Source organism: Saccopteryx bilineata, chromosome 3, assembly GCF_036850765.1.
Source record: "Saccopteryx bilineata isolate mSacBil1 chromosome 3, mSacBil1_pri_phased_curated, whole genome shotgun sequence".
Taxonomy (NCBI): Eukaryota; Metazoa; Chordata; class Mammalia; order Chiroptera; family Emballonuridae; genus Saccopteryx; species Saccopteryx bilineata.
In genome coordinates, this window is record NC_089492.1 from 286,079,266 (window position 1) to 286,106,550 (window position 27,285).

At 60.6% G+C, this 27,285-nt stretch overlaps 1 protein-coding gene across 9 annotated transcripts in view; it reads left to right on the forward strand.

Moving 5' to 3' along the window:
- CASZ1 (castor zinc finger 1) overlaps nucleotides 1-27,285 on the forward strand; it is a 150,580-nt gene that overhangs the window by 115,313 nt on the left and 7,982 nt on the right. For 8 of the 9 annotated variants that reach the window (XM_066270456.1, XM_066270457.1, XM_066270458.1 and 5 more), the window contains 14 exons: nucleotides 7,588-8,070; nucleotides 11,357-12,191; nucleotides 13,219-13,287; nucleotides 14,875-14,965; nucleotides 15,721-15,885; nucleotides 16,858-17,030; nucleotides 17,277-18,127; nucleotides 20,490-20,625; nucleotides 20,861-20,924; nucleotides 22,204-22,358; nucleotides 22,497-22,619; nucleotides 23,578-23,916; nucleotides 25,422-25,620; nucleotides 26,423-26,594. In XM_066270456.1, the coding sequence (XP_066126553.1) occupies nucleotides 7,588-8,070; nucleotides 11,357-12,191; nucleotides 13,219-13,287; nucleotides 14,875-14,965; nucleotides 15,721-15,885; nucleotides 16,858-17,030; nucleotides 17,277-18,127; nucleotides 20,490-20,625; nucleotides 20,861-20,924; nucleotides 22,204-22,358; nucleotides 22,497-22,619; nucleotides 23,578-23,916; nucleotides 25,422-25,620; nucleotides 26,423-26,594 (3,855 nt within the window). The remainder of the gene's footprint in view (nucleotides 1-7,587; nucleotides 8,071-11,356; nucleotides 12,192-13,218; nucleotides 13,288-14,874; nucleotides 14,966-15,720; nucleotides 15,886-16,857; nucleotides 17,031-17,276; nucleotides 18,128-20,489; nucleotides 20,626-20,860; nucleotides 20,925-22,203; nucleotides 22,359-22,496; nucleotides 22,620-23,577; nucleotides 23,917-25,421; nucleotides 25,621-26,422; nucleotides 26,595-27,285) is intronic. The other variant, XM_066270455.1, reaches the window with a different exon arrangement.

The following is a 27,285-nucleotide window of genomic DNA, read 5'->3' on the forward strand; positions in this document are numbered from 1 at the left end:
AGTTTTATGATGGTTTTTCATTGATTTGTTTCCCCAGCGCAGCTGCCGACCTCTATTGAGGGACAAACATAATCAGCGCTGACGCAAATTAGATGGTTATTCGTTTTGAAAATTGACAGAAAAACAATAAAAAAGATGAAATGCTCCCAAATCAATAGATATAATGAAATTCAAATAATCCGAGAGATGAGGTCTCCATGGCAACTGATAATGTGGAAAAGAAAACAATTTAATAAAGGACAGACACACTTTGAAAACAGATTGGGCCCAGGGAGGGGGGCGGGCGGGCGGAGGGCTGTGCGCGGGCTGGCTGGCGAGTGAAGGATCACTGTCCGTCCCAAGGACACCCGCCATAATTAAGCGAGGCTTTCGGCCCCAGAAAGTGCAGATTCAGGTTTTAATACACAAAATTATTTCAGGAGCAGTGAATCGGAAAGTCGTTTGTAATGACCTTCCTGAGAGGCCCGGGCGCGGGGCATGTTGGAGGCTGGGCGGCCTGGCCGGCTGAGTTATGGCATATTTGTGTTTTTATAGTGCGGAGGGGAGGGGGTGGGGGGGAGGGGGAGAGAAGGTTAAACAGTATTTACAGCTCAGTTGTTTTCAGAGAGGAAAGAGAAATAGAGTTCATGGGAGATGCAGCGGGCAGGCAGAGGGTGAGCAGGGTGGCCTCGGGGGCGAGGTGGGAGAGGAGGTGGGCCCGGGGGGCTGCCCCCCTCGGGCTGCCTGCCCTCTCGCCCTGAGGACCCAGAAGGGATGCCAGGAGAGGCCGAGGGTGCCTGGGAGTGGCCTCCCCACTCCAGTTGCTAATGGGGTCTTCCACCAAGACCCCTCTGGGGATGAGGTGGGAGCCCACGTCCAGGCTCTGCGCGCGTCCGGCCGCCACACCTGCTTCAGTGAAAAGTCAGGGCTTTGCCGCGGCCACTGTGGAGAGGTTGCCCCAGGCCCCCACCTCTCCCTGGCTCCCTTGATCCTCTCGTTCTCAGCATGGAAGCCGGTCACTCCTTTGGACGGTGCTGCCCTGTTGAGACCTGGGCTGCGTCTAGGGGGTGCCCAGCCTTAGGCAGGTGGGAAGGGCTGGGACAACAGCACGCCCCATTGCAGTGGCCCGCAGCTGACAGCCTCCCTGCCCCTCTCCTTGGCCTCGTCTCCCTGCTTACCTTGTGTACACAAAAGGGGAAAACCTGGTCCCTTAGGATTTGGCAGAGGCAGGGGCCACGGACAGGGACCCAGCCAGGACCAAGCAGGCCTCTCCCTCCACAGCTCTTCAGAGCCACTTGCCTGGGCCGGGCAGATTGGGCACAGAGAGCCAGTCCCCCCGGAGACCCACCCTCAGGCTCCGTGTCCCCGTCGGGCTGCAGGAACCGTGTCTGCTCTGTCGTGGTGCCCACGTGCGGCATTGCCAGTTTCTGGGCTGCTCTGTATGTGCACATGTGACTCTAATGTGATTGCACAAACGCAGAGACGCCCAAGTGTGTGCACGCGCACATGGCCCGTGTGTGTGCACGCCATGTGTGTGTTTTAAATCTCCCCTGGGTGGTAACTCTTTTTTTTCTCCCCTTCCTGTTTGGCTGTGACCTGGGGGAGATTGATAGCCAGCCTGTGCGGTGGATGCTAACAGTTCCCCTGATTTATAGAGTTACTTACGCTAAGTGAGGCCACTTAGACGCGTCTGGATAGTAAACCTTTTAACTGGACTAAAAAATCATAAATAAATAAACAAAGGGGGGCAAGTAGGGCGCGGCAGGCCCCCCCAACAGCTTGGAGTTGTTGGGGACCAGGGCACTTGGCTGAGAGCCCTGTGGGGAAACAGTGACCACTCCTCCCATCCCCAGAAGCTGGGAGGCCCTCCTGTTCCCAGGTGGGGGTGGGTTTGGGCCCAAGAGGGCAGGACACCCCTCCCCTGGGGGACAGGTTCTGTTTGGGAGAGGGGGCCACAGCTGGAGAAGATGGGGAGGGGACTGTTAAGAGGGAGATGGCCGGCCTGACCAGGCGGTGGCGCAGTGGATAGAGCGTCGGACTGGGATGCAGAGGACCCAGGTTCGAGACCCTGAGGTCACCAGCTTGAGTGCGGGCTCATCTGGTTTGAGCAAAAGCCCACCAGCTTGAACCCAAGGTCGCTGGCTCCAGCAAGGGGTTACTTGGTCTGCTGAAGGCCCGCGGTCAAGGCATATATGAGAAAGCAATCAATGAACAACTAAGGTGTTGCAACATGCAATGAAAAACTAATGAGCAATGAAAAACTAATGATTGATGCTTCTCATCTCTCTCCGTTCTTGTCTGTCTGTCCCTCTCTCTGACTCACTCAGTCTCTGTAAAAAATAAATAAATAAATTTTAAAAAAAAAAAAAAAAAAGAGGGAGATGGCCGTATGCTGGGGAGGGGAGAGAGCTGGGAGGGAGTGTGGAGCCACTCAGGAAGCCTGCGGGGGGGGGGGGGGGCAGGGAGTGGAGTCTCTGCCCTCAGGAATCCTTCCTTGTTTCCCACACCCCTCGCTCCTGTGGCCCCTAAACTTTTCAGCACGGCGGTTTTACCTGCCATGACTTGAAGGTCTGCCCCTCATCTGAATTGAACAGTTGTTGTCGCAGGGGCAGGACGACGGCCTGTCTCGCTCACCTCGTACCCTCAGCACCCAGCCCAGGGCCTGGTCTGTAGAAGGAGCTCAGAGAGTGTGTTGAATGCACCTAGGCACAGCCCCCGGACACTGGGGCCGTGACCTGGCAAATTCACGTTCTCAGGCGTGGCAGGGTGGAGAAGCCCCAGCGTCGCTGCCCCCTGGATGGAAGGCTGTAGGAGGTGTGTGTGGGTAGGGGTGGGGAGAGCTCAGACCGCGACCTTGGACGTCCGAGCTCAGTGGTAGTAATCCAACTGCAGCACTAACGCTGGGTGACCGCGGGCAGTTATCAACTTCGTGGGCTCTGCTTCTTCATCTGGAAATGGGGACAGGACAATGGCCTTGTGGGGATATTGGGGATCACTGAGCTGACACTCTAAAGTGCCCAGCACTGTCCCCTGCACCAGGGAGGTGCTCAGGGGGTGCCAGCCACTGCCTCCCTATAGGTGGCATAGTCCGGGAGAGCCACCAGAGTGACCCCACAGTGCCTGACAGGCAGGTGGGCCCTGGAGCACCCCCACCCCAGGTGACGGGTGTCCGGCCCCTGCCTCACCACCTCCTGATATACAGCGGGCATTAGGCCGCCCAAAGGGGACACTGCATCCTTAGGAAGAAATATGTCCTCATTTTTCTTAAACACCGTTTCCACTGAGTGAAATGTTTAGAAGGGACGCAGAGGGAGAACTTTATTTCCTACCAGGGAGTTCAGAGCCACCGGGCAGAGCCCATAAAGCACCCAGAGCCTGGTCGCTGACAGGCCGCCCAGTCTCGAAACGCATTACTCACGGGTGAGGAGGGGCTGCCAGGTCTGCCCAGCCCCTGGGGACTGCTCCCCCCAAGACGGGACACGCAGGTCTGAGACGGGAGCCATGGGCACCGGAGCCTCTGATCCCCTTGCGTCAGGGCAGGGGAAGGCCTGGCCCCGACCAGGCGAGGAGGGGCAGCCATTTCGGCCACCCCCCACCCCCAGCCCGCACCTTAGTCCCCAGCGATCGATCGGGGATGAGAGGCCCAGCTGCAGCCACAGGAGCCACTCTGCCCCCCGCCCCCCAGAACTGACAAGAGCCCTGGCCTTCCCCAGCCTTCGGAGGGGGGGGATGAGATGCCTGCCATCACAGGCCCTTCTCCTGAGGCCCTCCCTTCATTCGATTTCTGAAGCTGGCTGATTTGAATATTTATAAATATCAGTAAATTATTTATTGTAGCAATCTGCTGTACCATTTTACCCATCGCTGTTAACACTTTAGGGGGCTTCGTGTTGTGGGAACCGGGAGTGGGGGGTGAGGAGGCGACGATTTCCTAGAGCCCACCTGTGGCCTGAAAGGGGACACCGTGGTGGCCCCAGCCCCTGGCCGCCCTGGCCTTCCTGAACTCCGACTCAGGGGCGATCTCGTGGCTTCAGGATCAATTTCCTCCCCTTTTGAATGGAACAGTGGCGGCACCGGCTGTACTGGCTCCTGACGAGGCATCATGGGATAGGGCTGGGAACGGGGCATGGATGGTCCAGTCCTGCCCCTTCTTTCCCCCACCCCGAGCCGGGCCCACTCAGGTCCGAGATGAGAGCTGCCTGCTAGGAGCCTGTTGACTTTGGAGTGCTGAAAGGGAAGGGTCTTTCCCTGGGAGCTAGAGAGGGACTGTTGGTTCCTGAGAGGGCCATGGGCCCCCAGCCCAGCCCTCCAGCCTGTCCTTTCTCCCCTCCCCCTCTGGCCAGGTGTGGTTTCCTGGCCTTGGGGTGTTGTGCCGAGTTGTGGCACCACACGTGCCTGTCGGTGCCCTCCCAGGACTCAGCCGCCTTTTCCCCGGCCCTTGCTGGCCAGGCTCTGTGCTTGGCACAGACAGGCCCCTCTCACCATGCAATCCTGCAGCCCTGTCAGCGGCAGCAAGCTTGCCTGGGGGCCCATAGCAAGCAAGGGGCAGGGCCAGGCGATGAACTAACTCATGGCTGCCTGACCCCAGGGGCCAGGCCAGAACCAGGTATAGTGCCACCTCCAGGGGTCACCCCAGCTATCTCAGAGCCCCTGGGCCAGAGGCCAGAGGCTGGGAGAGCCCGCCATGCCTGCCTGTGTGCAGGTGCTGGCCCTGCTCCTTTCCCAGGCCTGGCCGGGCCCGCCCCAGCTGCCCTGCCCCTTACCTCATCGGGGGCACCCGTCCCCGGGTACGCAGCATGGGAGTCCCCCCGCCTTCCACCCGCCAGCCCAAGCCTGCCTCCTGGGCAGTATTGTTCCCAGAGGAAGTGTCCAGTGTAAATAGAGCAGCGGGCAGGCTGGTGGTGGGACGGAGATGAAAGGGGCAGTGACAGGCCGGGGACGGATGGCTTCCTCCCATTGAGGCCTGGCCACAGCGTTTATATTTTAGGGAAGAAAGTCAGGGAATGTTTACATGGACAGGAGCCTGAGGTCAGACCACAAGGGGGGTAGTCTGCAGGTCCCAGGCCCCGATGGACAAGGGAGGGGAGAAAGGCCCCATGGGGCGGGCAGGCCCCAATATTTCCGCAAGGCTGGCAAGCAGCTTGGGCCTCAGCTCTTGCACACCCCCTCGGCCGTCCCGGCCTTGCACGCATTCCCACTTACTGAGGACAGCCTGCCTCCTGCCCTGCGCCCCAGGCCCACGTGCCTTCTTCACCTCCACCCCTGGGACCAGAAGTAGAGTCAGAGGGAGGGCAACATCTGGAAGGCAGGTGGGCTGGGGCAGAGCAGCAGCTGGAGGGCAGGTGTAGGTGATGTAGGTAGAACAAAGGGGCCTGCAGGCTGGGGGTGGGCTCGGGGTACACAGCTGCATCACAGCTGGTCGGGGCCCAGGGGGGACCACGCCAGGCACACGGCCGAGATCAGGAGAGGGTGGGCTGGGCTTGGGTGGGCCCAAGTGCCAGGAGGCTCCAGGATGGGTGGGGGCCCGGGGAGGGGGTGTCACCAGCAGCAAGTGCAGCCTGGGAGCTTCTGCTTCCCTCTTCCTTGGGATAAATATTTATAGATTCATTTGCCGTCTGCCATGCACACTTGGCTGCTTACCTCCCAGTAAAAATAGAGCAGGCGTCCCCACTCCCACCCTTCCCTTCCCCACCAGGGCAGGGGACAGAGGGGGCCAGGTGGGGCTTGTTCTGCTCTCCGTAGGCCGGCTGGAGGAAACTCGGTGTCACGGAGCCTGGCGGCTGGCCCGGCGGTTGGGTGAGATGTGTGATTAGGGGCCCCATCCCTGGACTTCGAGAAGGAGCCCCATGTCAGTGCTTGGAGCCTTGGGTGTGGGCTGCACGAACTTGGAGATGTGGACCTACATGGGTAGAGCGGGCATCTGGCTCGGGCAAGGGTGGAGCCCGGCAGAGCCAGGGCCACAGGACTGGGCTAAGTTGACCCTTGCCTGACGCTGGGCTAGGCTGGGCTGGGGTCACTGGGCCACTCTGGGCCAAGTGAGGCCACACATGGGCAGTTGGCTTCAAGGCAAGGCTCTGAGGTCACTGGGCGTGGTCTGTGTCACTGGGGACGACTCTCCATGTGTACAAGCCAAGTCTACCTGTGGGCAGGCAGGTATGGCCATCCCTGTCTGTGTCTCTCAGTGGGCTTCCAGGTGTGGGGGGTCTTAGGGTGTTGATCCATTATGGCGAAGCCTCTTCTAACCATGGACTGGAGAGCAGGGCCCCTCTCCTTACTTAACATCTGACCTCTGTGGAGACTTGGACGTGCCCGCTCCTGTTGGGGGACGTGTGAGGGAGTCCTGCCGTCGAGAAGCTTCGGTGGGGCCTCCCTGTGCACAGTCTCTGTCGCGGCACTGCCCTCCCTACCCCTGGCTCCACCACAGGGATGCACAGTAGGAGTAGCTCCCTAAATGGATGGACGGACAGATAGGCAGACAGGCAGACAGCTGCACCAATCAACATGGGTACATGTGTGTCTCCCCTTGTGGGCCTTGGTGGCAGGCCCCAGGCTGTCGCAGAGTGGGCTTGCCATGTGCCACCCAGGACCGCAGCAGCCCACCCAGCGGCATAAGGGAGGTGGCGGCGCTCAGGCAGCCTCATCAGGGTCCCCGTGTCTGCACCGGCCTGTCCCGGTCGGGGATCAGGCACTGCACCTATGGCCTCCCACGGCTGAGGCGGCGGCTTCTCCACACTGGCCAGGCCTCCCGGGGCTGCAGGAGGTGGCTGAGGCGGAGAAGGCCTAGTAGGGGCCTCAGGCCAGTACAAGTGGCACTCAGAGGGGCTGTGAAGAGCTCTGTCCTTGGGCTGCCCCGGTTGAGGCTTGGAGAAGGGGGAGGAAATAGAAGATGCCTGGAAGAGACAGAGAGGGTCTTTGAGGAGGCCGGGAGGACCCTGACAAGGAAGGCTGGAGAAATGGAGGGCTTACGGCTCTCCAGTGAGCAGCGGCTGGCGTCAGGTGGGGCCCAGGGAGCAGCGGGCCGGGCAGGGTGCTGCCAGGGCAACGCTCAGGTGGGAACAGGTGCCAACCGCATGCTGCGGGGCGGGAAGGCAGGAGGCAGCCGCTCTGCTCACTGGCTCTCAGCCGTCCTCTCCCAGCGGGCCGTGTGCTAGCGTGGACGCGCACAGGCGGGTCAGGCTGCTGTCACACGCCGGCTTTGCCCCACGACCAGCCCCTCAGCCTGTATGCTACCTGGAGCCTGGCTGGACTGCCTCTCAGAGGAGGTACCTGGGGCCAAACAGTGTAGGAAATGCTTCCAGGAACCAGGCGCTGGAAAAAAGACTACCCCTTGTGTTTGACGAGTGCTTCATTCATTTGTTCATTTGTTTACAAAATACTCCTTGAACCAGCTAGTACGTGCCCACTTGGTGCCAGGCTGTGGGACAGAGCAGTGGGCAAGTGTGGCCCCCCAGAGGTCACTGTCTAGTGAGGGGTTGGGACGTGCGCCAGGCGGTCTCGGGGCAGGGTGACGGAGTCATGACTGGGAAGACGTCCAGCTCGGGGGATGTGGAGGTGGGTGGCCAAGGCCTGGCCCGCGTGCCTCTGACCTCTCTCTCTCCATCTCCGCAGCTGAAGGCACCCGGTGCACCGACCCGGCCACGGGCAAGCCCGCGATGGCAGCCAAGCGCAAAGGCGGCCTGAAGCTCAACGCCATCTGTGCCAAGCTGAGCCGCCAGGTAGTGGTGGAGAAGGGGGTGGAAGTCGGCACCCACCCAGAGGGCGGCCCCCTGAGGCCTCAGGACAAAGAGCGTGGCGCCCCCGAGGCGGAGGCGGCCCGGGCCCCACGCAGTGAAGAAGACAAGAGGCGGGCGGTGATTGAAAAGTGGGTCAACGGGGAGTACAGTGACGAGCCTGCGCCCGTGCTGGCGCGGCCCGCCCGCGAGGGCCTGGAGCTGCCGCCCGAGGGCGTCTACATGGTGCAGCCCCAGGGCTGCAGCGACGAGGAGGACCACAGCGAGGAGCTCCCCAAGGACAGCAGCGTGGCAGAGGACAAGGACATAGACAGGGCTGCCTCCAAGGACGACAGCGGCCCCAGTGCCAAGCACGCCACAGGTGGGTGTCTGAGGCCCTGGACAGGATGTAACCTGGTGAGCAGGCCCAGTGGGGAAGGAGGGCTGTGTCCATGGAACATGCCCGCTTCCTGCACTCTTGTTCCGATTATTGGCACCTTGTTCCGACCCAGCGAGGACTCTGAGGACGTGGGCTGGGGCCACGCTAGTGACCAGGATGGGGATGTCGGCAGGGGGCAGGGGGAACACTGGGGGTGAGAAGGGAAGGGTCTGAAAAGGCAGCTTTCCAAGTGTGAGAGCAGGTCTGGGGGTGGGGGCTGCTGGGCACACAGTGGGTCTTCAGGAAGCAATGGAAGGAGGGGATAGGTGGGTAGACAGACACACCCGGTGGAGGTGGACAGACGGACAGTGTGTGGTAGACAGCTACACACCATGGGGGGAGGAGCCTGTGGAGGAGATAGTACCACACAAGCTGACCGTCACAGAGGCTGTTTCCCTCCGAGTGGCCCTGGGACAGGCCTGTCCTCCCTTTCTGCCACGTCTCCTCCCTGATGTCTTTCCCGCTGTCTCACCACCCACCTTCTCCTTCTCAGGGATCCTGGCTATCCTTAGCAGGACCTCTTGGGCAGGGCACAGGGCCACAGGTTGGCCCTGACCAAAGATCCCGTTACACCCGCCTGCCCCGGACACGGTCCTCTGGCTGACCTCTTTCCCACGAGGTGGCGAAGGCCCAGCTTCTCTGGTGTCTCCTTGTCCTTAGACTCAGAGCACCCCCGAGCTCCTTCTGCTCTGGGGAGAGAGGGCTGAGGTCCCGAGTGGGAAGGGGACACCCTTAGGACTGAAATGCCAAGATTTGGGGTCTTTTCTCAGCTCCCCAGCTTCCTTCCCAGGCCGGTGGCTGAGCCTCCCCTGCCTGCTCCCTGGTCCCCTTCCCCCTGCAGTGAGGGGCGCATCTCCTTCCCCGCGCGGGGAGCCCTGCGCAGCCACATAATTATGCATATAAGATATAAACAGAGCTGTTTAATTATCCTTCGCCACATCAGTGACAGAGTAATTAACAAACATTGCAAGATCAATGAGGAAAAGTGTGACCTTCAGTTTCCTCTGATAGGAAAAGCCCTTGCGGTTCCCAGACACAAGGTGATTGCGCTGGGCCTGAGGAGAGGGGAGGGGCGGGGACAAGGGCCACTGTCCCTCCGGAGCCCCGGCCCCTCCCGTCCCCGGCTCTGCGCTCACCCACCTCTGCCCTGGACTCCCTCCTGCCTCCTCTCCTGCAGGGAGTGGGGAGCAGAGATGCCAGGAGATAGGGCTGAAAAGACTGGTGGCCTCCTGACCCCCAGCCTCACCCCTCTGGTTGGAGTCCCAGTGAGACTTCACGTGACACCTGGGAAGGTCTGCTCAGCCCTGGGCCCTGAGAGAGCCTGCTCGAGCCGGAGCCCTCGTGGTTACCCACCGTGGGCTTGGCCCTTATGCTGCCTCCTTCGGGCCCTCGGGCTGGGGTGTGCAGGCCTGGGGGCTGCCCCCAGGACCCCTGCCTGTCCCCCTCCCTGCTCTAAGCCGCCTGCCCTTCAAGGCCTTCTGTTTCTCTGCCATATATAGTGAGGGCTCAGCTGCCTCCAGCTATTTTTAGCCCCTTTCCCTGGCCCCTGAGCCACTGAATCTGACAGCAAGAGCCCACTCCTCTGGGGCTGGGCCCCAAGCACCCTGTAGCTTAAGGTCAGGACAGCAGCCCGGCCCACAGGCCATCGCCCCACCCCACCCCCAGAGGACAGCTGTCGGTTGGCTCTTTGAGCCACTGGGCCCACCTCAGGTGCCATGGACTGCCAATGACTGTCCTCTTCGCACCTAGTGGGGTCCAGTCTCCCCAGGACTCTCTCCCCACCCACCCCTGGGAGCTCGGAGCCTCTCCACATCCTGCTGGGCTCTCTCTTGTGCCCAAGCCCAGTCTAGCTGTATGAGACCACCTCTAGGTGAGGTCTGAGGATTCCAGACCTGGCAGGTTGGGGTGGGGGGTCAGGGGGAGACCCCCTACCGCTGCCCTGCCGGAGTCCTGCGCCACCCACTCTGTCTTTGGCCACATCTTCCCCCTGACCGAAGTCCTGCCCCTCTTGAGTGTGCCCAGGTGTGCTGGCTCTGACAGGTGTAGAAAGAACACACACCTCTCCCGGGGCCTGATTCAGGGTGGGGCACATAGTAGGTGTTCAGCCAGTGTTCTGTACAGGAAGGAGCGTCTTCTGTGTGCTGAGGAGTCACACGTCCGCTGGGGTGGAAGGTTGTGTGTGGAAGGAGGTGTTTCCAGAGAGAGACCCTGAGGAGTCGGGTCACCTCACCTCCCACCGTCCTAAGACTGGCCTTGGAAAGCTGGGCATGGGGTTCAGGTGCTGTGCCCGTGTGCGTCTGTAGAGTCGGCAGGTTGCCTAGACGTGAGCTTGACTGTGTGTGTGCACATGTGTTTCCCGGTGGGGAGGTTGCTCCAGGGTTCTCAGTGAGCCCTGGCATGGACAGGGCGGGGGGGGGGCGCAGAAAGATGGGTTCCACTCAGGCTTGCTGCCCTGGGCCAGCAGGACCAGTCTCCCCGGCCCTGACCCTCCTCAGGGTGGCCCACCCTTGTGCATGAATGAGCACAAGTGACCAGAGGGTGATGGGAGGTTTGAAGGATTCCTAAGTCGTGGCTGCGGTGGGAGCCCTGAGTGACTCCAAGTGCGCACGGAGGCCGGTCTCTGCCCTCCTCAGCCCTGCTGCCTGGGACCACTAGTAATTTGGGGTTCTTGGAAGAGGGGCCACAAAGCCCAATCCTCCCAGGGATAGGGTACCTATGTGTCCATCTGTAGGGAGCAGGAAGGGTCCTCCAGGCAGGCTCTGCCAGGCCAGCCCCGAACCCCACCCACAGGTGCTCCCGCAGCCTACCTGTCCCTGGCTCCTGTCCTCACCCCCACCCCTGGAGGCCGGTTTGGGCCTGGCCTTACTTCCAGTAAAATAACTTCTCTTTCATATTAGACCAAGGCGAGAGAGCGGAGACATTTATGAAACTTTGTTTAATGTACTGAAAAGCCATCGGCCAGAACATTTAGGAAATTGATTTTCCTGGCATTGATGAACTCGTTTTATTTTACCCCAGTATTAATTACTTTTTTTTTAAACAAATTAATTTAAGAGTCGTAAAACCTAACAAGTGAGCCAAATGTCCATAGATCATGTCCTACTCCGCCCCTTCCCCACGCTGGCCCCTTCCCTCCGTGGGTGGGGGCTCATGTACTTGGTGGGGGGGGCTGCTGTCCCTGGGCTCCCTGCTCCCTCCCAGAGGTGACTGCCCATCCTCCCCACCATAGGAGAGGCCTCCTCCCTGCGGGACTACGCGGCCTCCACCATGACCGAGTTCCTTGGCATGTTTGGCTACGATGACCAGAACACCAGGGACGAGCTGGCCAGGAAGATCAGCTTCGACAAGCTCCACGCGGGCCCCACGCCCGAAGCGGCCTCCTCTTCCATGCTGCCCACCTCGGAGGACGCCCTCAGCAAGCGGGCACGCTTCTCCAAGTACGAGGAATACATCCGCAAGCTCAAGGCCGGTGAGCAGCTCTCCTGGCCGGCCCACAGCACCAAGGCCGAGGAACGAGCCGGCAAGGAGGCCGTGGGCCCCCTGCCTGGCCTGCGACTGCCCAGCAACACGGCCCACCTGGAGACCAAGGCCACCATCCTACCCCTGCCCTCACACAGCAGCGTCCCCATGCAGGGCCTGGTGGCCCGTGCCTCCAAGTACGACTTCTTCATCCAGAAACTGAAGACGGGCGAGAACCTGCGACCCCAGAATGGGAGCACCTACAAGAAGCCATCTAAGTACGACCTGGAGAATGTCAAGTACTTGCACCTCTTCAAACCCGGGGAGGGCAGCCCCGACATGGGCGGGGCCATCGCCTTCAAGACCGGCAAAGTGGGGCGCCCCTCCAAGTACGACGTCCGGGCCATCCAGAAGCCGGGCCCTGCCAAGGTTCCACCCACGCCCAGCCTGGCTCCTGCTCCCCTCGCCAGTGTGCCCAGTGCACCCAGCGCCACTGGGCCGGGCCCCGAGCCGCCTGCCTCCCTGCCCTTCAACACTCCCGAGTACCTGAAGTCGACCTTCTCCAAAACAGACTCAATCACCACGGGCACCGTCTCCACTGTCAAGTAAGGCACGCCCCGCCCCTGCGGCCAGCCCCCGCCAGAGGCCCCTTGCCCTGCCTTCGAAGCTCCTGTTGGTGAACACACACTCACACCTTATGCTCATGTGCTGTGCACCCGCAGCCATACACGCTCGGATTCTCACACACGTGATTCCGCACATGCATGGGTGCACACATGCACATATGCACTTGTCCCTGGGTCCACCTGATTGCTCCCACCCATTTCAGAGACTTACACATGACACATCCTGCTATATACACTCGCTCACGCACGCTGGGTACTTCTGTACGTGTGCTCATCTGCTAACACATGTAGCACAGACTACTGTCACTCTGTTTGCTTGTGACAGGCTCTCCCTGCCTGCCACCACCAAGGCCGAACACAGGCTCTGCATTGAGGGTTCTAGAGTCCACGCTGGTGGTCGTGGCTCCCGGGTCCAGAGCCTGGGTCATGGGGAGGCAGCGAGGGAAGGAAGGTAGGAGGCTGGAGCAGGGGTGGGCACACTTGGTGCCAACCCCTAGGCAATGGTGAAATGGTTGTTTGCAGATCTTCTGGGGCTGAATGAGCCTCTCCCCAGGAGATGGGGCCACGAGCTTGGGAGCAGAGCTGGCCTCTGGCTGGGGGCGCTTTTATGACCAGCCAGCCACACTTGCTTGGTGCTGCTCTCTTGCCCCCTCCCCCAGGGTCTTCCCAATGATGCCTGCTACCCCTCCTCAGCCAGCAGTTCCTGACTTCTGGGGCGGGAGGGGGGTCAGGGCCCAGCTGCCAGGGCTTCTGCTCCAAGGCCAGACCCGTGCCCAAGGTGGAGCCCTCCAGCCCTGCCAGCCCAAGACCCCTTGCTGGACTAACTGCAGCGACACTGCACTTCTGCCAGTGGCCCCGCTCCATCCCACACTGAGGGCCTCAGAGCTCCACACAGCCAGGGAGACAAGGGCCAGGACCGCAGGGCAGAGAGCTGGCCCCACGCACTCCCAGGGCATGAGGCCGCCCCTGCCCGCTAATCACCTGTGCCCTGTGTGTCTCTCGCCAGGAACGGATTGCCCACAGATAAACCAGCTGTCACCGAAGATGTAAACATTTACCAGAAATATATTGCCAGGTAGGCCCCTGGGGAGGAGACTGACACGGAGAGAAGGTGGGTGGGGGGGCACCAGGAATGCCTGAGGACGATGGGACCATACGTCCATCTGACCGCTGGTGCCAAGGTGCCTGTTGCCTTCCCATCCCCACACACTCCTGCCCACAAGCTCCCCCAGGGACCGCCCCCTCGCTGGGGTCTGGGCCCCACGCCCCTGAGCAGTGTGCACCCCAGGCAGGACGGGGTACCTAAAGGGGCCCAGTGGCAAGGCCCGGCCACAGGTGAGCGCAGGCCGCCCCCCACAGCTCACATGGGGCCCTGGGGGAGTGTGGGCCCCTATAGACTGGCTGCAATGAGAAGGGGGTGTGGCCTCAGTGCTCCCTGGGCCAGGCCTTGACCCTCACCCCTGACTCCCGACCTGTCCCTTTACACCTGTAAGACAGCAGAATTGGCAGGTAAAGAACCTTCACCTCAGCAGGTTCCCCCCAAACCAGGCCCATGGCGGCCAGTGCCCGGCAGGCAGTGCCTGCAGGGGTCGCGCCCCCAAGGCTGCCTCCCGCTGACCTTCCAGGTTCTGCCCGACCCTCCCTGCATCCCCACCTCCCTGTCCCTCTCTGTCTCTGCAGCTTTGCTCCGCTCTTTATTATTATTATTATTATTATCATCATCATCATCATTATTATTAGGGCCTCCGCAGATGGCCCTTTTGGCAGCTTCAGCTTAAATATTTATGTGCGAGTGGTTTCTCCCCTCTACAAGGGGTTTCCTCTCACTCCTTCTCTCCCACAGTCCCAGCCGTCCCGGCCGGGCAGGCCGGCTGAGCGGCCACCCTCTCCGCAGTGGCCACAGCACACTCTGCACAGGGTGGCCGTCCCCGAGGCCATGAGAGCCACGCCCGGCAGCCCCGGGTGGCACCAGGGCCCTGGCGGGCGTGGGGTTTTCTGGGAGGTGGGTCGCGGCCAGGCAGCTGGGGCTCCTGGCGTCTGCGCGGGCAGGAGAGTGAGCTCCCTGCCTCGGGAAACCAGACAGATGCTAGGCTTTAAATATTCATAACTCAGCACTGTTTCAAGTGTCAGGAAAGCCCGAGACAGAGAGAGCCCGGTAACAACTCCCGGCAGCAGCGCCCTGGGCTGGCTCAGCCGGTGTCCCCAGCACCTGGCCCAGTGTGGAGCGGTGGGCAGCACCTGTAGGAGAGGCAGTTGGGCCACCTCGAGGGCCCCAGCCTTTACCACTTCAGCCCACCCGGGTCTCTTTCCCCGTCTCTGCTCTGACTTTTGGCTTGCCGCCCCCAGCTCCTTCTTCCTCACTCCAGTGTCAAGCCTCTGTGGCTCTGTGCCACCGCCCAGGGCCCACGGGCGGGCCTGCAGCTCAGCAGCTCAGTGGCTATAGGCTTCCTGGTGAGCTCGGTCATCTGTCCTGGCCTTATCAGGCCTCTACAACGTCATGCCTGGAGACCACCCTCTGCCCCTCCAAAGCCCCACACAGGGCCCAGGGCACCTCTCTGGGGCATAAGCATAGACTCTTCGTGGCTGCTTAGACCAAGAGCCCTAAAAGAGTCCTACCTGGACTGGCACGCAGAGAGGCCTGAGCCTGCCCCTCCTCCCACAGGTTCTCGGGCAGTCAGCACTGCGGCCACATGCACTGCGCCTACCAGTACCGCGAACACTACCACTGCCTCGACCCTGAGTGCAACTTCCAGGTAATGCCCCTTGGGCAACCCGGCCTGCTCGCAGGGCCTTCTCAGAGGTGGGACGGGGGCTCAGTCCTCCTTGGGCCGCCCGAACTGAAGTCGGGCAGGCAAAAAGCCCAGAAAAACTACCAGCCTGTCCATGTTCCCAGAACCCTGTGCCCACAAGGCTTCTAGCAGGACCTAGAGCCATCTGCATCCTGGCGGTGACTCAGGTTTCCATTTCTTGAGTCTACCGTGAACCAAGGACTGCCGGATAGCCTAGATGCCTTATTTAACTGAGCTTCCCAATGTCCGTAAGGGATTGGCGTCGCTGACCCATTTTCTAGGTGATGACACTGAGGCTCAGGCAGATTGTGACTTCTATTCAGAGCCTCCCACTGGTGAGTGCAGAGCTAGTGAAAGTGAGGGGAGTGTGGGCAGTCTGCACAGGGGCTGCTCCCTGTCTCGCCAGGGAGCCCAGCCTGGCATGGCCCATAGGTGGCCCCAAGCAAAGTGAGTGTGTTGTCACCATCAGAGCCCCTACCTGAAGGACGTGCCCCAGTTCATCCTCTCTGCTCCTGGGCATTGACTATTGGGAGTGGTGGGTGGTGGGGTCAGGGGAGCGTCTGTGGTTCTGGAACTTGTTCCCTCCAAGGTGCAGTGGGCCTGCCTTGGGGCAGCCCGGGCTGCCTCGGCCCCAAGCTGAGGGTTACTTGTAGGGCAGCCTGAGGGGCCCGGGCCAGCAGCGGGCCGAGCGCTCTGGCCCACGCGGCGCTCTCCCACAGAGGTTCACGAGCAAGCAGGACGTGATCCGGCACTACAACATGCACAAGAAGCGGGACAACTCGCTGCAGCACGGCTTCATGCGCTTCAGCCCGCTGGACGACTGCAGCGTCTACTACCACGGCTGCCACCTCAACGGGAAGAGCACCCACTACCACTGCATGCAGGTGCCCTCCCCCCCCAGCCCCCCCCCCCCCCGGAGGCAGGGCCGCCTCCCCAACCCGGAGGGAGGCGGAGGGCGGGCAGGACGGCAGGCACGGGGCGTCCAGGGCTGGCCCGGGCAGCGGCTGGTGGGCCAGGGCGGGGCCTTCCCCATGGCCATACTTGGTGTGGGTGAAATTCAGCGAGCTGTTTATACAGACCGACATTTTTCAGGCTTTAACACCAAGAGCAGCATCGCAAAAACGGTTCCTGAGGAGGTTTTTGTTTAATTCTTTGTTTTAATGCCACACAGAGTCTGGGCTTTTTCAAGGTGTCAGGTCCAGGGGGAGCGACTTTGGGTTGCACATAGCAGCTGCTGTGCCTCCCCCAGTATTTGCTGGGGTTGTTATGGCCTCCGTGAAACAACCTGGGCCGGGAGGAGAGGGGGGCTCGCTCCCCGGGCTCTGAGATGGTGCAGACATTGGCACGGCACGGCCTTCAGGAGTGTTCGGATTCCACTGGTTTTTACTCAATATGGCAACATTGCCTGCCTTGGCCCGGCTGAGGTGGGTGGGGAGGGCCCTGTGCCAGGAACCATCCACTAAGTGAGTCCCTGGGCTAAAGGTGACCGCCAGACCCCAGGGTTCAGCCCTGCCCAGCCTTGGAGGCTTTAGAGGTAGTGCCACAAACTGGGACTCCAGACCACTTCCTAAAAGACCAGGCTCTCATGCCTATGCCGGGCAGTGTCCTGGGTCCCTGAAGACAGCCCGACCCTCAGCATAGGCAGGGAGGTTCTCTACTGTGGTTTCTAAGTTAGCCTTCTCGATCCCCCAAGCTGGGTGTTTACAGGTGTAAAGCTCCCCTGAGCAGAGGGGCGGGGGGGGGGGTCAGTGGTCTGAGGCCCCGAGGCCCCACCTGCGTCCATCAGAACAGCCCCTCTGACGTGGGCCCTGTGGTGCCCGGCCTCTGTTCGCCTGACCGCTGTTCTGGCCCTGTAGGTGGGCTGTAACAAGGTGTACACCAGCACGTCGGACGTGATGACGCACGAGAACTTCCACAAGAAGAACACCCAGCTCATCAACGATGGCTTCCAGCGCTTCCGAGCCACCGAGGACTGCGGCACGGCCGACTGCCAGTTCTATGGGCAGAAGACCACACACTTCCACTGCAGGTGACTGGGAGGCTTTCTGGCCGGGAGAGGGATGGAAGGCTTGGGAACCAGGTCCAAGGGTCGGCTTGGGGCCCTGTGTGCTCAAGAGAGCAGGAACAGGGGTAGATTGCTGCTCAGAGGCCCTGCCCCAGTGTCCAGCCTGGTCATTCATGGGAGGCCCAGACCTCCTGGGCCCCGGTAGGAACAGGGCAGGGCCTCCCCCTGGCACCACAAGGCCCCGTGACAGGCTCCCAATGTCCCATCCAGGCGCCCTGGCTGCACATTCACTTTCAAGAACAAGTGTGACATCGAGAAGCACAAGAGCTACCACATCAAGGATGACGCCTATGCCAAAGACGGCTTCAAGAAGTTCTACAAGTACGAGGAGTGCAAGTACGAGGGCTGCGTGTACAGCAAGGCCACCAACCACTTCCACTGCATCCGCGCGGGCTGCGGCTTCACCTTCACCTCCACCAGCCAGATGACCTCGCACAAGCGCAAGCACGAGCGCCGGCACATCCGCTCCTCCGGCGTGTTGGGCCTGCCGCCCTCGCTGCTGGGCGCCAAGGACACCGAGCAAGAGGAGTCCAGCAACGATGACCTGGTGGACTTCTCTGCCCTGAGCAGCAAGAACTCCAGCCTGAGCGCCTCCCCCACCAGCCAGCAGTCCTCCGCCTCCCTGGCCGCTGCCGCCGCTGCCACAGCCACCGCTGAGGCTGTGGCCAGCGCCACCAAGCCTCCCAACAGCAAGATCTCCGGGCTGCTGTCCCAGGGCCTGCCCGGCTCCATCCCTCTGGCACTGGCCCTCTCCAACTCGGGCCTGTCCACCGCTGCCTCCTACTTCCCCATCCTTCCGGGCCGGGGGAGCGCCTCCCTGCCTGTGGGCACCCCCAGCCTAATGGGAGCCATGTCATCTGGGACAGCAGCCTCCGCAACCCCTGATGCGCCCGCTCTGGCCGCCTCGGGAGCTGGTGACTCGGCCCCTGCACCTGCCACCTCTGTCTCGGTGCCCCCCGCCTCCCTCATGGAGAGGATCTCCGCAAGCAAGGGCCTCATCTCGCCCATGATGGCCAGGCTGGCCGCGGCCGCCCTCAAGCCCTCTGCCACCTTTGATCCAGGTGAGCAGGCCAGGCCCTGCCCAGGAAGTAAGCACCTTGCAGACTGCAGGAGCTCCCCAGCCTTGGCCTGGGGTTGCAGAGCCAAGTGGGGGTGGAGTGTTTGGCATCTTCCTACTCCCTGCAGCCAAGTCTCTTGCCCCTCAGACTCCCCTCTCTGCCTCATCTCTGCCTCCATCCTGTTTATTTCCTCTCTGGGGCTCCTCGTTCTGACCTGCCCCCACCCCCGCCAGGCAGCTCTTGCTTCTGTCTCATCTGTGAGGCGGGGGCAGTGACCCTGACGGTATGGCGTGCCTGGGTGTCCTGAGCCACCGCTCGCTGCCCCCTCCCTGGTCTTCTCACCCTGCCGAGTCCCCAGTTCAGCCCCTGATGGGAACAGCCCGAGAGCCCCAGTTTCCTTAGGGCTTCTTCCAGGTGACGTGGGGGAGACACAAGTCCAGCCCAGTGGCGAGCAGCCGCCCTTCAGGAACACTCGGGGAGATTCGTGCCGGGACAGCCCCCTCAAGGTTGAGCACACCCTTCCCAGGCTCCCCCTCTCGGCCGATCCTGTCCAGTAGAACTTTCTGCCACAACGGACATGTGCTCTTCTGTACTGTCCGGCATGATTAGCCGCAAGTCACCTGTGGCTCCTGAGGGCTTAAACTTGGCTAGTGTGACCAAGGAACCAGATTCAATTGGAATGTCTTGTAAGTTTAGTCACGCCATTCGTTCCCACGTGAGGGGCAGGATGTGGAGCCAGTCATACCCCTGTCCCCTTGCCACTGGCTCACCGTAGGAGGCGGTCCTCCTTTCCCTCAGGTTTTCTGCTCTTTTAAAATGGTTTCTGCTTTTTTTTCCTCTGGCATTTCTTGGCTCCTCCATTGTCCTTGCTCCTTGCCCATGTCCCCCATCTCCGTGTAGTTAGCATGAGTCGAATCTGTGAGAAGAGTTGGCTCAGGTCTGGGGCATAGCTCACTGCATTCATCCGACCACCGCTGGTACTCGCTGAGGGCCCAGCACCAAGGTGCTAGGGACACGTCAGGGAAGAAGACAGACAAAAGCCCGCCTGGTGGAGCTGATGGAACAGTGTGGGGATAGTCTGTTCCCAGGCACATAGCTAGAAGGTGGCCAAGTTGAGACTCGGACCTCACCAGCCTGGCTCCTGAGCCCGCACGCCCTGCTTCCCCACGAGACTGTCTTGAGACCAGCTGTGACTGTGGGTCCCTGTGGCCCAGACCTCCCAGGGAGGCCGCCAGTGCTCAGCAGCAGCGAGGCTGGGCCCTCTTTCCCTGGGGACCTTGGGCGAGTGACGGGAGAGCTGCTGGAATGTGGACACTCTGAGTTCTGAAAACCATCGTGTCCCCAGTGGGATGCTCCTGTTACCTGGCAGCTTGCAGCCCATCTTACATTCCTGGGAGGGACATTGGGGACTGCCCAGGGCCACGCCTCTCTGGCCAGGTGCCCGCAAGCTAGGGTGGAGCCCCTCTGAGGCCACATGGGGCTCAGTGGCCAGACAGTCAAGCACTTCCTTTTCAAGAGAAAAATCTCCTTTCCCCAAAAGAAAGGTCAAGCCAGAGGAAGAGGGCTCGTTTTCCTTTATTTTTTAATAAAATGCCTCTTGCTGTCTGTGAAGCAGCTCTGTCAGCTGCAATGCCTGGGGGCAGATTAATATTTCAGTCACTTGGGGATCATGGAGGAAGCCTCGGTGGACACGTCCCTGTCAGCAACTTCTTTTGCCCCTACTCTGCTAGGCCTTCCATGTCCTCTGCCCCCACGCCCACACCCCGACAGCTCCCACCCGGCCCCGGCCAGCCCAGCTGCATGTCCCTGTCCTGGACAGCTTGACGGGCGAGGTCACATAGTTTGAACTGCTCTGATTGGCTGTCAGCTTCCATAGCCCTGACCCAGCAGATGCCCCTCCTGGGCATGCTCAGTGGAAGTCAGGACCGTCGCCTCGGCAACAGTGGGATGGGGACCTGCGGAGGGGGCGCGCCGTTCCCAGTCTAGATCTGCCACTTTCCCTCAGCGTTAACAGAGTCTTTAATAAAAGCCTAAGCGGCAGCCCCACAAATTGACTGTGACAGTCGGTGGGGGACATGAAGGGCCCCCACGCCCGTCCCAGCCCCCTCCCCAGTCTCCCGCCCTTCTCATCCAGGAGGCCCTGAGCCTGGACAACTTTGACATAATTTTGCAATAATTATCACTTGAAGAATTGCCACACAGGGGCGAACGTCACAGGCAATCATGTCAGTGGGGAGAAGCGTTGACCAGCAGCCCAGGGGCCCCAGGCCACCCGGCCCACTGCCCTCCCTTTCGGGGGTTCCGGTTTGTGCCCATAGGAAGCCCGCAGCCCCTCTAACGCCGTCTTCCCTCCACTCCCGTGTAGGAAGTGGGCAGCAAGCCGCCCCTGCCAGGTTTCCCCCTGCCCCGGTGAAGCAGGAGCCCGGTGAGAACGCTGGTGCCCCCGGGCCCCATGAGGCCTCCCAGGACCGCAGTTTAGACCTGACTGTGAAGGAGCCCAGGTGAGGCGAGGCTGGGCCTCCTGCTCTGCACCCCTGCAGGAGGCTCGGGGCACGGCACCCTCGGAGCTAGACCCCACAGGGGACAGGGGCCAAGCCCTCTGGGCAAGGTGTCATCCCCCTGCCCAGGCAGATAGAACAGGCTGGCCAGAGCCCCAGGGCCAGGCTGGGAGGGCTGAGGCCCCGGGCTCCGTCCCACGTACGTCTGAGCTAAAGCCCCTTGGTTTGTGTGTTCTAGTAATGAATCAAATGGCCACGCAGTCCCGGCAAATTCATCTCTTTTATCCTCGCTTATGAATAAGGTAAGAACCATCCATCACACGCCTCCCGTTCCCCCACCCAGAGAAATTAAAGCTGCGCTGGGGGGGGGGGGGGGGGGATGTGTTTGTTTTTTAATGTTTTGCCTCTAATAAGATGAGTTTGTACCATTTAAATTTTGAGGCCATTTTTCATCGGATATAATTTCAGAGCCACTGCTTACAAATTAATTTAATGAACTGGCTGAAGAAATATATTCCAGCCTCTGACACCCTTTTTTTCCCTTCAGATGGAGGGCTCCGAAAGCTTTTCCAGAGCCCTCTAACTTCTTTCACCGTTAGTTATTAATGTTATTTATTTAGTTTATATATTTTTTGTTTGTTTAAAAAAAGGGGTGGGGGGCGGGGGGCCGAAGTGGGAGCAAAGCATCAATTTCCACTTTTCGGGTTGAGTAATAGTCTCGGACGCCTTCCACTGAGGTCGCTCCTGAATATTTATTTTAAATAATGCAGGGTCTTTGTAAATTATACATCATCTCAAATATATTTTCCCCCTTCACATGATAAATTTGACTACAGCAAGATTAATTTGGTTACTGTACACAAGTGACTGTTGAGAGGGAGCCGGGCCTGGGCTGGACTTCACGGGGTGGGGCCTTTGGCAGGGAAGGAGCCTCCCGCTGACCTCTGCCCTCTGCCCAGCACCTGGTGCCTCTTCCTTCCCACCCTCTTCTGCTTGCTGTTCTCTCCTTTTTCCTCCTTAGGCCGCTGCCCCCTGCACCCCTGTCCCTTCCTGCCAGAGCCTTGGTCATGCCTCTCTGTGGCCGCCCCCCCCTCCACCTCCTGGCCGGGCATCCAGCTGTCTCCCTCTGACCCCATGAGCCTCTCTCCTCCCCCCCCCCCGCTCCTTTGTGTGCCTCCTCTCATTCTCAAGGAAGTCGTAGGGGCCCCTCATCCCTCCTCCTGCACTGCTTTTGAGAACCTGGCAGGAAAGGAGCCGGGGAGTCCAGGGAGAGACAGCCTAGAGGGTGCACCCTGAGCCTCGCGTCTCAGCCTTGGCCTGAGCGAGGGCCCCCAGCCGCACGGGGTTGTGTGCAGGAGCCCTGGTGTCTCCGCGGAGCCAGCACACATCTGTCTGCTCAGAGAGGGCTTCTCTGCGGCCAGAGCCCCTCAGGGCAAGGACTGCTCTCCTGCTGCCAGCACTGCTGTGCTCTGGGTCATGGTGACAGGCCCAAGTGGCCCAGAGCCGGGGCTGCTCCCAGGGCAGCCCGATCTGTGTCCTGAGGTCCCCCAGCCCCACGCATGGCCCCTGTCCTCCTCACAGATGTCTCAGGGCAACCCCAACCTTGGCAGCCTATTGCACATCAAGGCGGAAGCAGAGGGGCACCCGGCTGCAGAGTCCTCGCCCTTCCTGGGCAAGGCCGCGAAGGCGCTGGTTCCGGAGAGGCCGTCAGAACCCTGGAAGGTGTACCTGCGCAGGTGAGGGGCTGGCCGGGAGAGCCCGGGGAGGGAGAGGCTGTGCCCACACGTCCTGCTGGTCGGCGCCCAGCAGCACCTCGCAGCCCGGCCTCGCCAGAGCCCCGGAGCCTCCTCTAACCAGCTGGCTCCTCTGGTCAGGTTTGGTACCAAGGACTTCTGCAACGCCCAGTGCGACTTCCTGCACAAGGCCCACTTCCACTGCGTGGTGGAGGAGTGCGGCGCGCTTTTCAGCACCCTGGATGGGGCCATCAAGCATGCCAAGTGAGTTGGGGGTCCTGGGAAGGGGCCATTTAAACCCAGCCCTGTTTACCCCTGCTCAGTTCCGGGCTGGTTCGGGCTGGAGGCTGCACAGACCTCTCCCTGCCTTCCAAACCAGACTTGTGCTCATTTCCCACCAGATCCTAGAAGCTTAGATGGTTTCTTCTTAGAAGGTACTGCCCAAGACAGGCAGCCTTCCCCGTCCTTTCACCTGCTCGGCCCTGGCCAGGTCCTCGAGCGAGAGCACCCAGGCCTGGTGCAGCCAGCAGCCCTACCGCGGGCGCTGCCTCCAGAGCCGGCTGCAGAGACCCAGCCCTGAGCCAGGCAGGGACCTGCGGCCTCCACTTTTCCAAGCCAAAGCATTGTGTTTGTAAGATTCTCTTTGACCTATAAAGAATGAAATTAACTTGTAACACCCATTGAGCATTGAGCTGAAAAGCAGCAAGCCCAGCCATCTGTTGCGATTGGACCTGGAACTTACAAACATTTAAAACAGATCGTCCCTGCTTCCTAAGCCCCGGACTGGGCTCTCTGAGAGGCAGCCCCTGCTGTGGGTCTGCAGAGGAGCTGACTGTGATACTGAGACCTGCCTTTACATTTTGGAGCAGGCTCTGGAAAGACGGGTTTCATGAGCCAGGGCCTGCTGTCCCGTCCCCCCCCCCCCCAACACCACCACCACCATGGAGGAAGGAGCTAGGGCCAGATGCATCGGGAAGGTCACAAGTAGGAAGGAGGTGCAGTTGGGACTGAGCAAAGTGCAGGACTGGAGGACACAGTCCTCTCTCAGTCCTTCCCTGCTGGTGGTAACCGCCGCTGGGGACGAGATGAGCACACTGGGCCCTGGGCTTTGAAGGCAAATGGGCAGGACCTAGGATACCCAGGCCTTCCCGGCAGGGGAGGGCTCACCTGCTCAGGGCCCCCTCCACTCCCCACCTGAGCCACCCCCTTCCGCCTCTTGTAGCTTCCACTTCCGGACAGAGGGAGGAGCTGTGAAAGGAAACACAGAGGCCGCCTTCCCAGCCTCGGCCTCCGAGACCAAACCTTCCGTGGCCCCCTCGTCCCCTGCAACGCCTCCCGTCACCACGGCCACGGTTTCCGCTCTGGAGGGGCCCACTCCCAGCCTGGCTGCGGTGCCCTCCACCCCCACCCTGCTCGCCTGGAAGCAGCTGGCTTCCACCATACCCCAGATGCCTCAGATTCCAGCGTCAGTGCCTCACCTGCCCACTTCGCCCTTGGCAACGACTTCTCTCGAAAACGCCAAGCCCCAGGTCAAACCCGGATTCCTCCAGTTCCAGGAGAAGTGAGTCCCTCGATGAGCCGGGAGTCCCGTGTCCCCCGCGTGTCTCGGGAGTAGGTGCTGGCGGGGAGCAGTGAGGAGGCCCTGCTCCCTGGCCTGCAGTAAGCCCTGGCTGTCCTCAGCCTTCTGGGATACGGTCATCAGACATTGTCCTTCTAGCCAAAGATGCTGCTGTCTGACCTCACTGCCTGTTCCCAGAGCAGGTGGCCAGGGTAGGGGGAGACGGTGGTGGGAGTGGTCACGGTTCCAGAGGGCCGGTGGCAACGCTGCAAAGGAGTGACCTAGGTGGGCCAAGAGTGGCGGTCCGTGCCTGCAAGGAAGGCTGCGTCTCCCTCCCTCCGGGCCACCTTGTTGGTCTCCTCCGTGGCTCACATCCACGGCTGAGTCTCTGCAGGGCAAGGGAGTCAGGGGTTGGGGTGAAGGGGCTAGGCCCCCATCCAGGCCCACATCTACCTGCACAGTGGTCTGAGCTCTTAGGGCTGGAAGGGACCTTCCTCACTGGCTGGTGGTGGCTACTTGCGGCGAGAACGGTGACTCTGTATCATATGTGTGCGGCTTCCTGTTCTCAATAAAAAGTAATAAATTGGATGTGAACGTAACACCACCTGAGTGACAGCTGTCCTCCCTCTTTGAGCACCTGGGGCCGGGCCCACTGCATGGAAGGGGACCTGCACGCCTCTCCCCCCCTGTCCTCTGCCCCCATTCGCCTCCCCAGAGCTGCAGCCCTTTGAGTTTTCCAGGCTTGGTCAGAGTTCCCCCGCCCCGGCCCGATGTGAGGTGCAGCACTCTCCGTGCCTGTCTGCAGCCCAGGCAGCAGGCATCTGGGGCAGGGGCTGCCGCTCACAGGGCCAGCCAGCCACGAGGGCTCGGCCCAGCACGCCACCCGCCCCCACCAGCCCTGCCACTTCGCTAGCTTGTGAGCTTCTGTGAGTGGGTGGATACCCCAAGCCCCGAACTGACCCTGGGAACCCTGGCAGTTGTGGCTCTGAGCAGGACCTGACACCAGACACACATTCCCACTGGCCAAGGCCCTGTGGTAGCAAAGCTCCTGGTAGGGCTCCCCACCCATCTGCACCCTGTCTGTCAGCCACATCCAGGGCTGTGCCCGTGCCATGCCAGTCAGGCCTTGCTGGCATCCCGCCAGGGCTGGCTGCGCCATCCCTCATTTTCATATCCAAGAAGTTATTGCAGACATCCTTATCTAGAATCCTGAGGTGTGGCCCTGGAAACTACGTGTCCCAGCATGCAATGCTCTGGGCAGCCTGCATACTGGAATCCCTTATGCACCATCAGAGCTCCAAAAAGCAGGCAGGAATGCATGCTGGGATCTGTAGTCTCCTCAAGCTGAATCATCCTATTGATCAGGAGGGCAGTCCGGGGTGGGGGCCATTCCTCTTGATGGCACCATCAGGGACTGGGAAGCAGAACTCAACACAAGCAAATGTCAGGGTATCGTGGGGAGGGCACAGGGGACGCCAATGACCTTCTGGGCTGTGGTTTCATTGCAGCGATCCTTGCCTCGCAACGGACTGCAAGTATGCCAATAAGTTCCACTTCCACTGTCTCTTTGGGAACTGCAAGTACGTCTGCAAAACCTCCGGCAAGGCCGAGTCCCACTGCCTGGACCACATCAACCCCAACAACAACCTGGTGAACGTGCGAGACCAGTTTGCTTACTACTCCCTGCAGTGTCTCTGCCCCAACCAGGTCAGCGCTGGGGGTTGGGGCGGCCTGGGGGGGGGGGGGCAGGGAGGGGCAGGGAGCAGGGCAGTGCTGCCCCAGGACCAGCTCCTCCTGGCAGAGATTCTGTTTCTCACACCTTCTTTGAATTGGCCTCCTCCAGACTCTGGAAAGGACTCTGTCTGCCCCTGGGCCCTGCAGGCCCTGGGCAGGGGCTCAGATCGGTGCTCAGTTGGTGAAGTCTGTCATTTCATCCTAACCATTGGTGGTGACTAGATGCTGGGCAGCCACTCTGTCCTTGGCATCATTCTGTCTCCTGGGACTAGCGAGGCTCCCTTTCCCCAAAGGCCTAGATTTTAAAATAGGCACCTTGGACACAGAAAGAGATTGAACTGTCTTTGCCCCAGACGGAAAGGACAGATCAGATTCAGCGTAAAGGCCTACGTCCTTTATAGTGAGCACACTGAGGAGTCTGGCTCTAGATCTAGATACACAGAGAAGTGTGAGGATATATATTAGTCATGTCTGCCTAGGTGGGAGCATAAAGAGAAGAGTGCTGGGATGGATTAGTGATGTCTGCACTGGGCGTGGGTCTAGAGACTGATGGCAACAATACCAGGGAGGATGGTTTAGTCAAATGACCAAAGGGACATACTGCTTGTTAACATATGAAAGGTCTTCACCTGGTTGTGTTTTCTGATTCGGAGCACGGAAGCAGACATATGCCAGGGAGCTGCCACAGCCCAGAGGCCCAGAGCAGGTGGGAGCTCACGGAAACTGCCTACCTGGTCCTGACACTCCTGGCCCTCCCCCTCCCCCCTCCCTGCAGCACTGCGAGTTCCGGATGCGCGGGCACTACCACTGTCTCCGCACCGGCTGCTACTTTGTGACCAACATCACCACCAAGCTGCCGTGGCACATAAAGAAGCACGAGAAAGCCGAGCGGCGGGCGGCCAATGGGTTCAAGTATTTCACCAAGCGTGAGGAGTGCGGCCGGCTAGGTACTGAAGGCCAGGGCTGGGGACAGGGACTTCCAGTAGGCGGCAGGGCTGTGTGGCTCTGGCCCCTGGGGCCATGATGGTCTGGGTCACTTCTCTTAGCACCTGCCTCCGTCCCCAGCATATCAGGCTCCATGTTTTGTTAAAAATGTCCCAGCTATTACAGGCCTGGCCTTGTCAAACTGGGAAAACAGTCAGTACCTGAGAGCCCATGAAAAGGGGTGCGGGGGACTTGGAGCCGGGCCCCCACTTTGGGGAAACTCGGTGGGGGGCACACCAAGGTGTGCCAGCCTCAGCTTGGTTCTCTTTCCTCTTCAAGAGGGCTTTCCAGTGAGTGTGGGTCAGGAGCCCCTGAAGTCCCCTGTCCTGGGATCTTTTTCCATGGCTTGAAGTATGAGAGTTTTGTTCCAAATGCATTGCAGTGTGTTTGGTTGTTGGTCCATTCATTCAGCAGACAGTTACTGAGGAGCAGCCATGGGCCGGGCTCTGGGCCATTGTAGGAGGTTTTGGGGTGGGTGGTGGCAGCGGCAACTAAGGATTTTTTGTCATCTACTGTGGCCAGCACTGTGCTCAGTGCTGAGGACCTTGTGGGACAAGCATGTACATGGTGAGCTAAGCCCAGAGCCTCTCTGACTTGGGGTGAACCAGAGCAAATTGGCCACTTGGAAGAGGAGGCCACACACGGCCCCTAGCT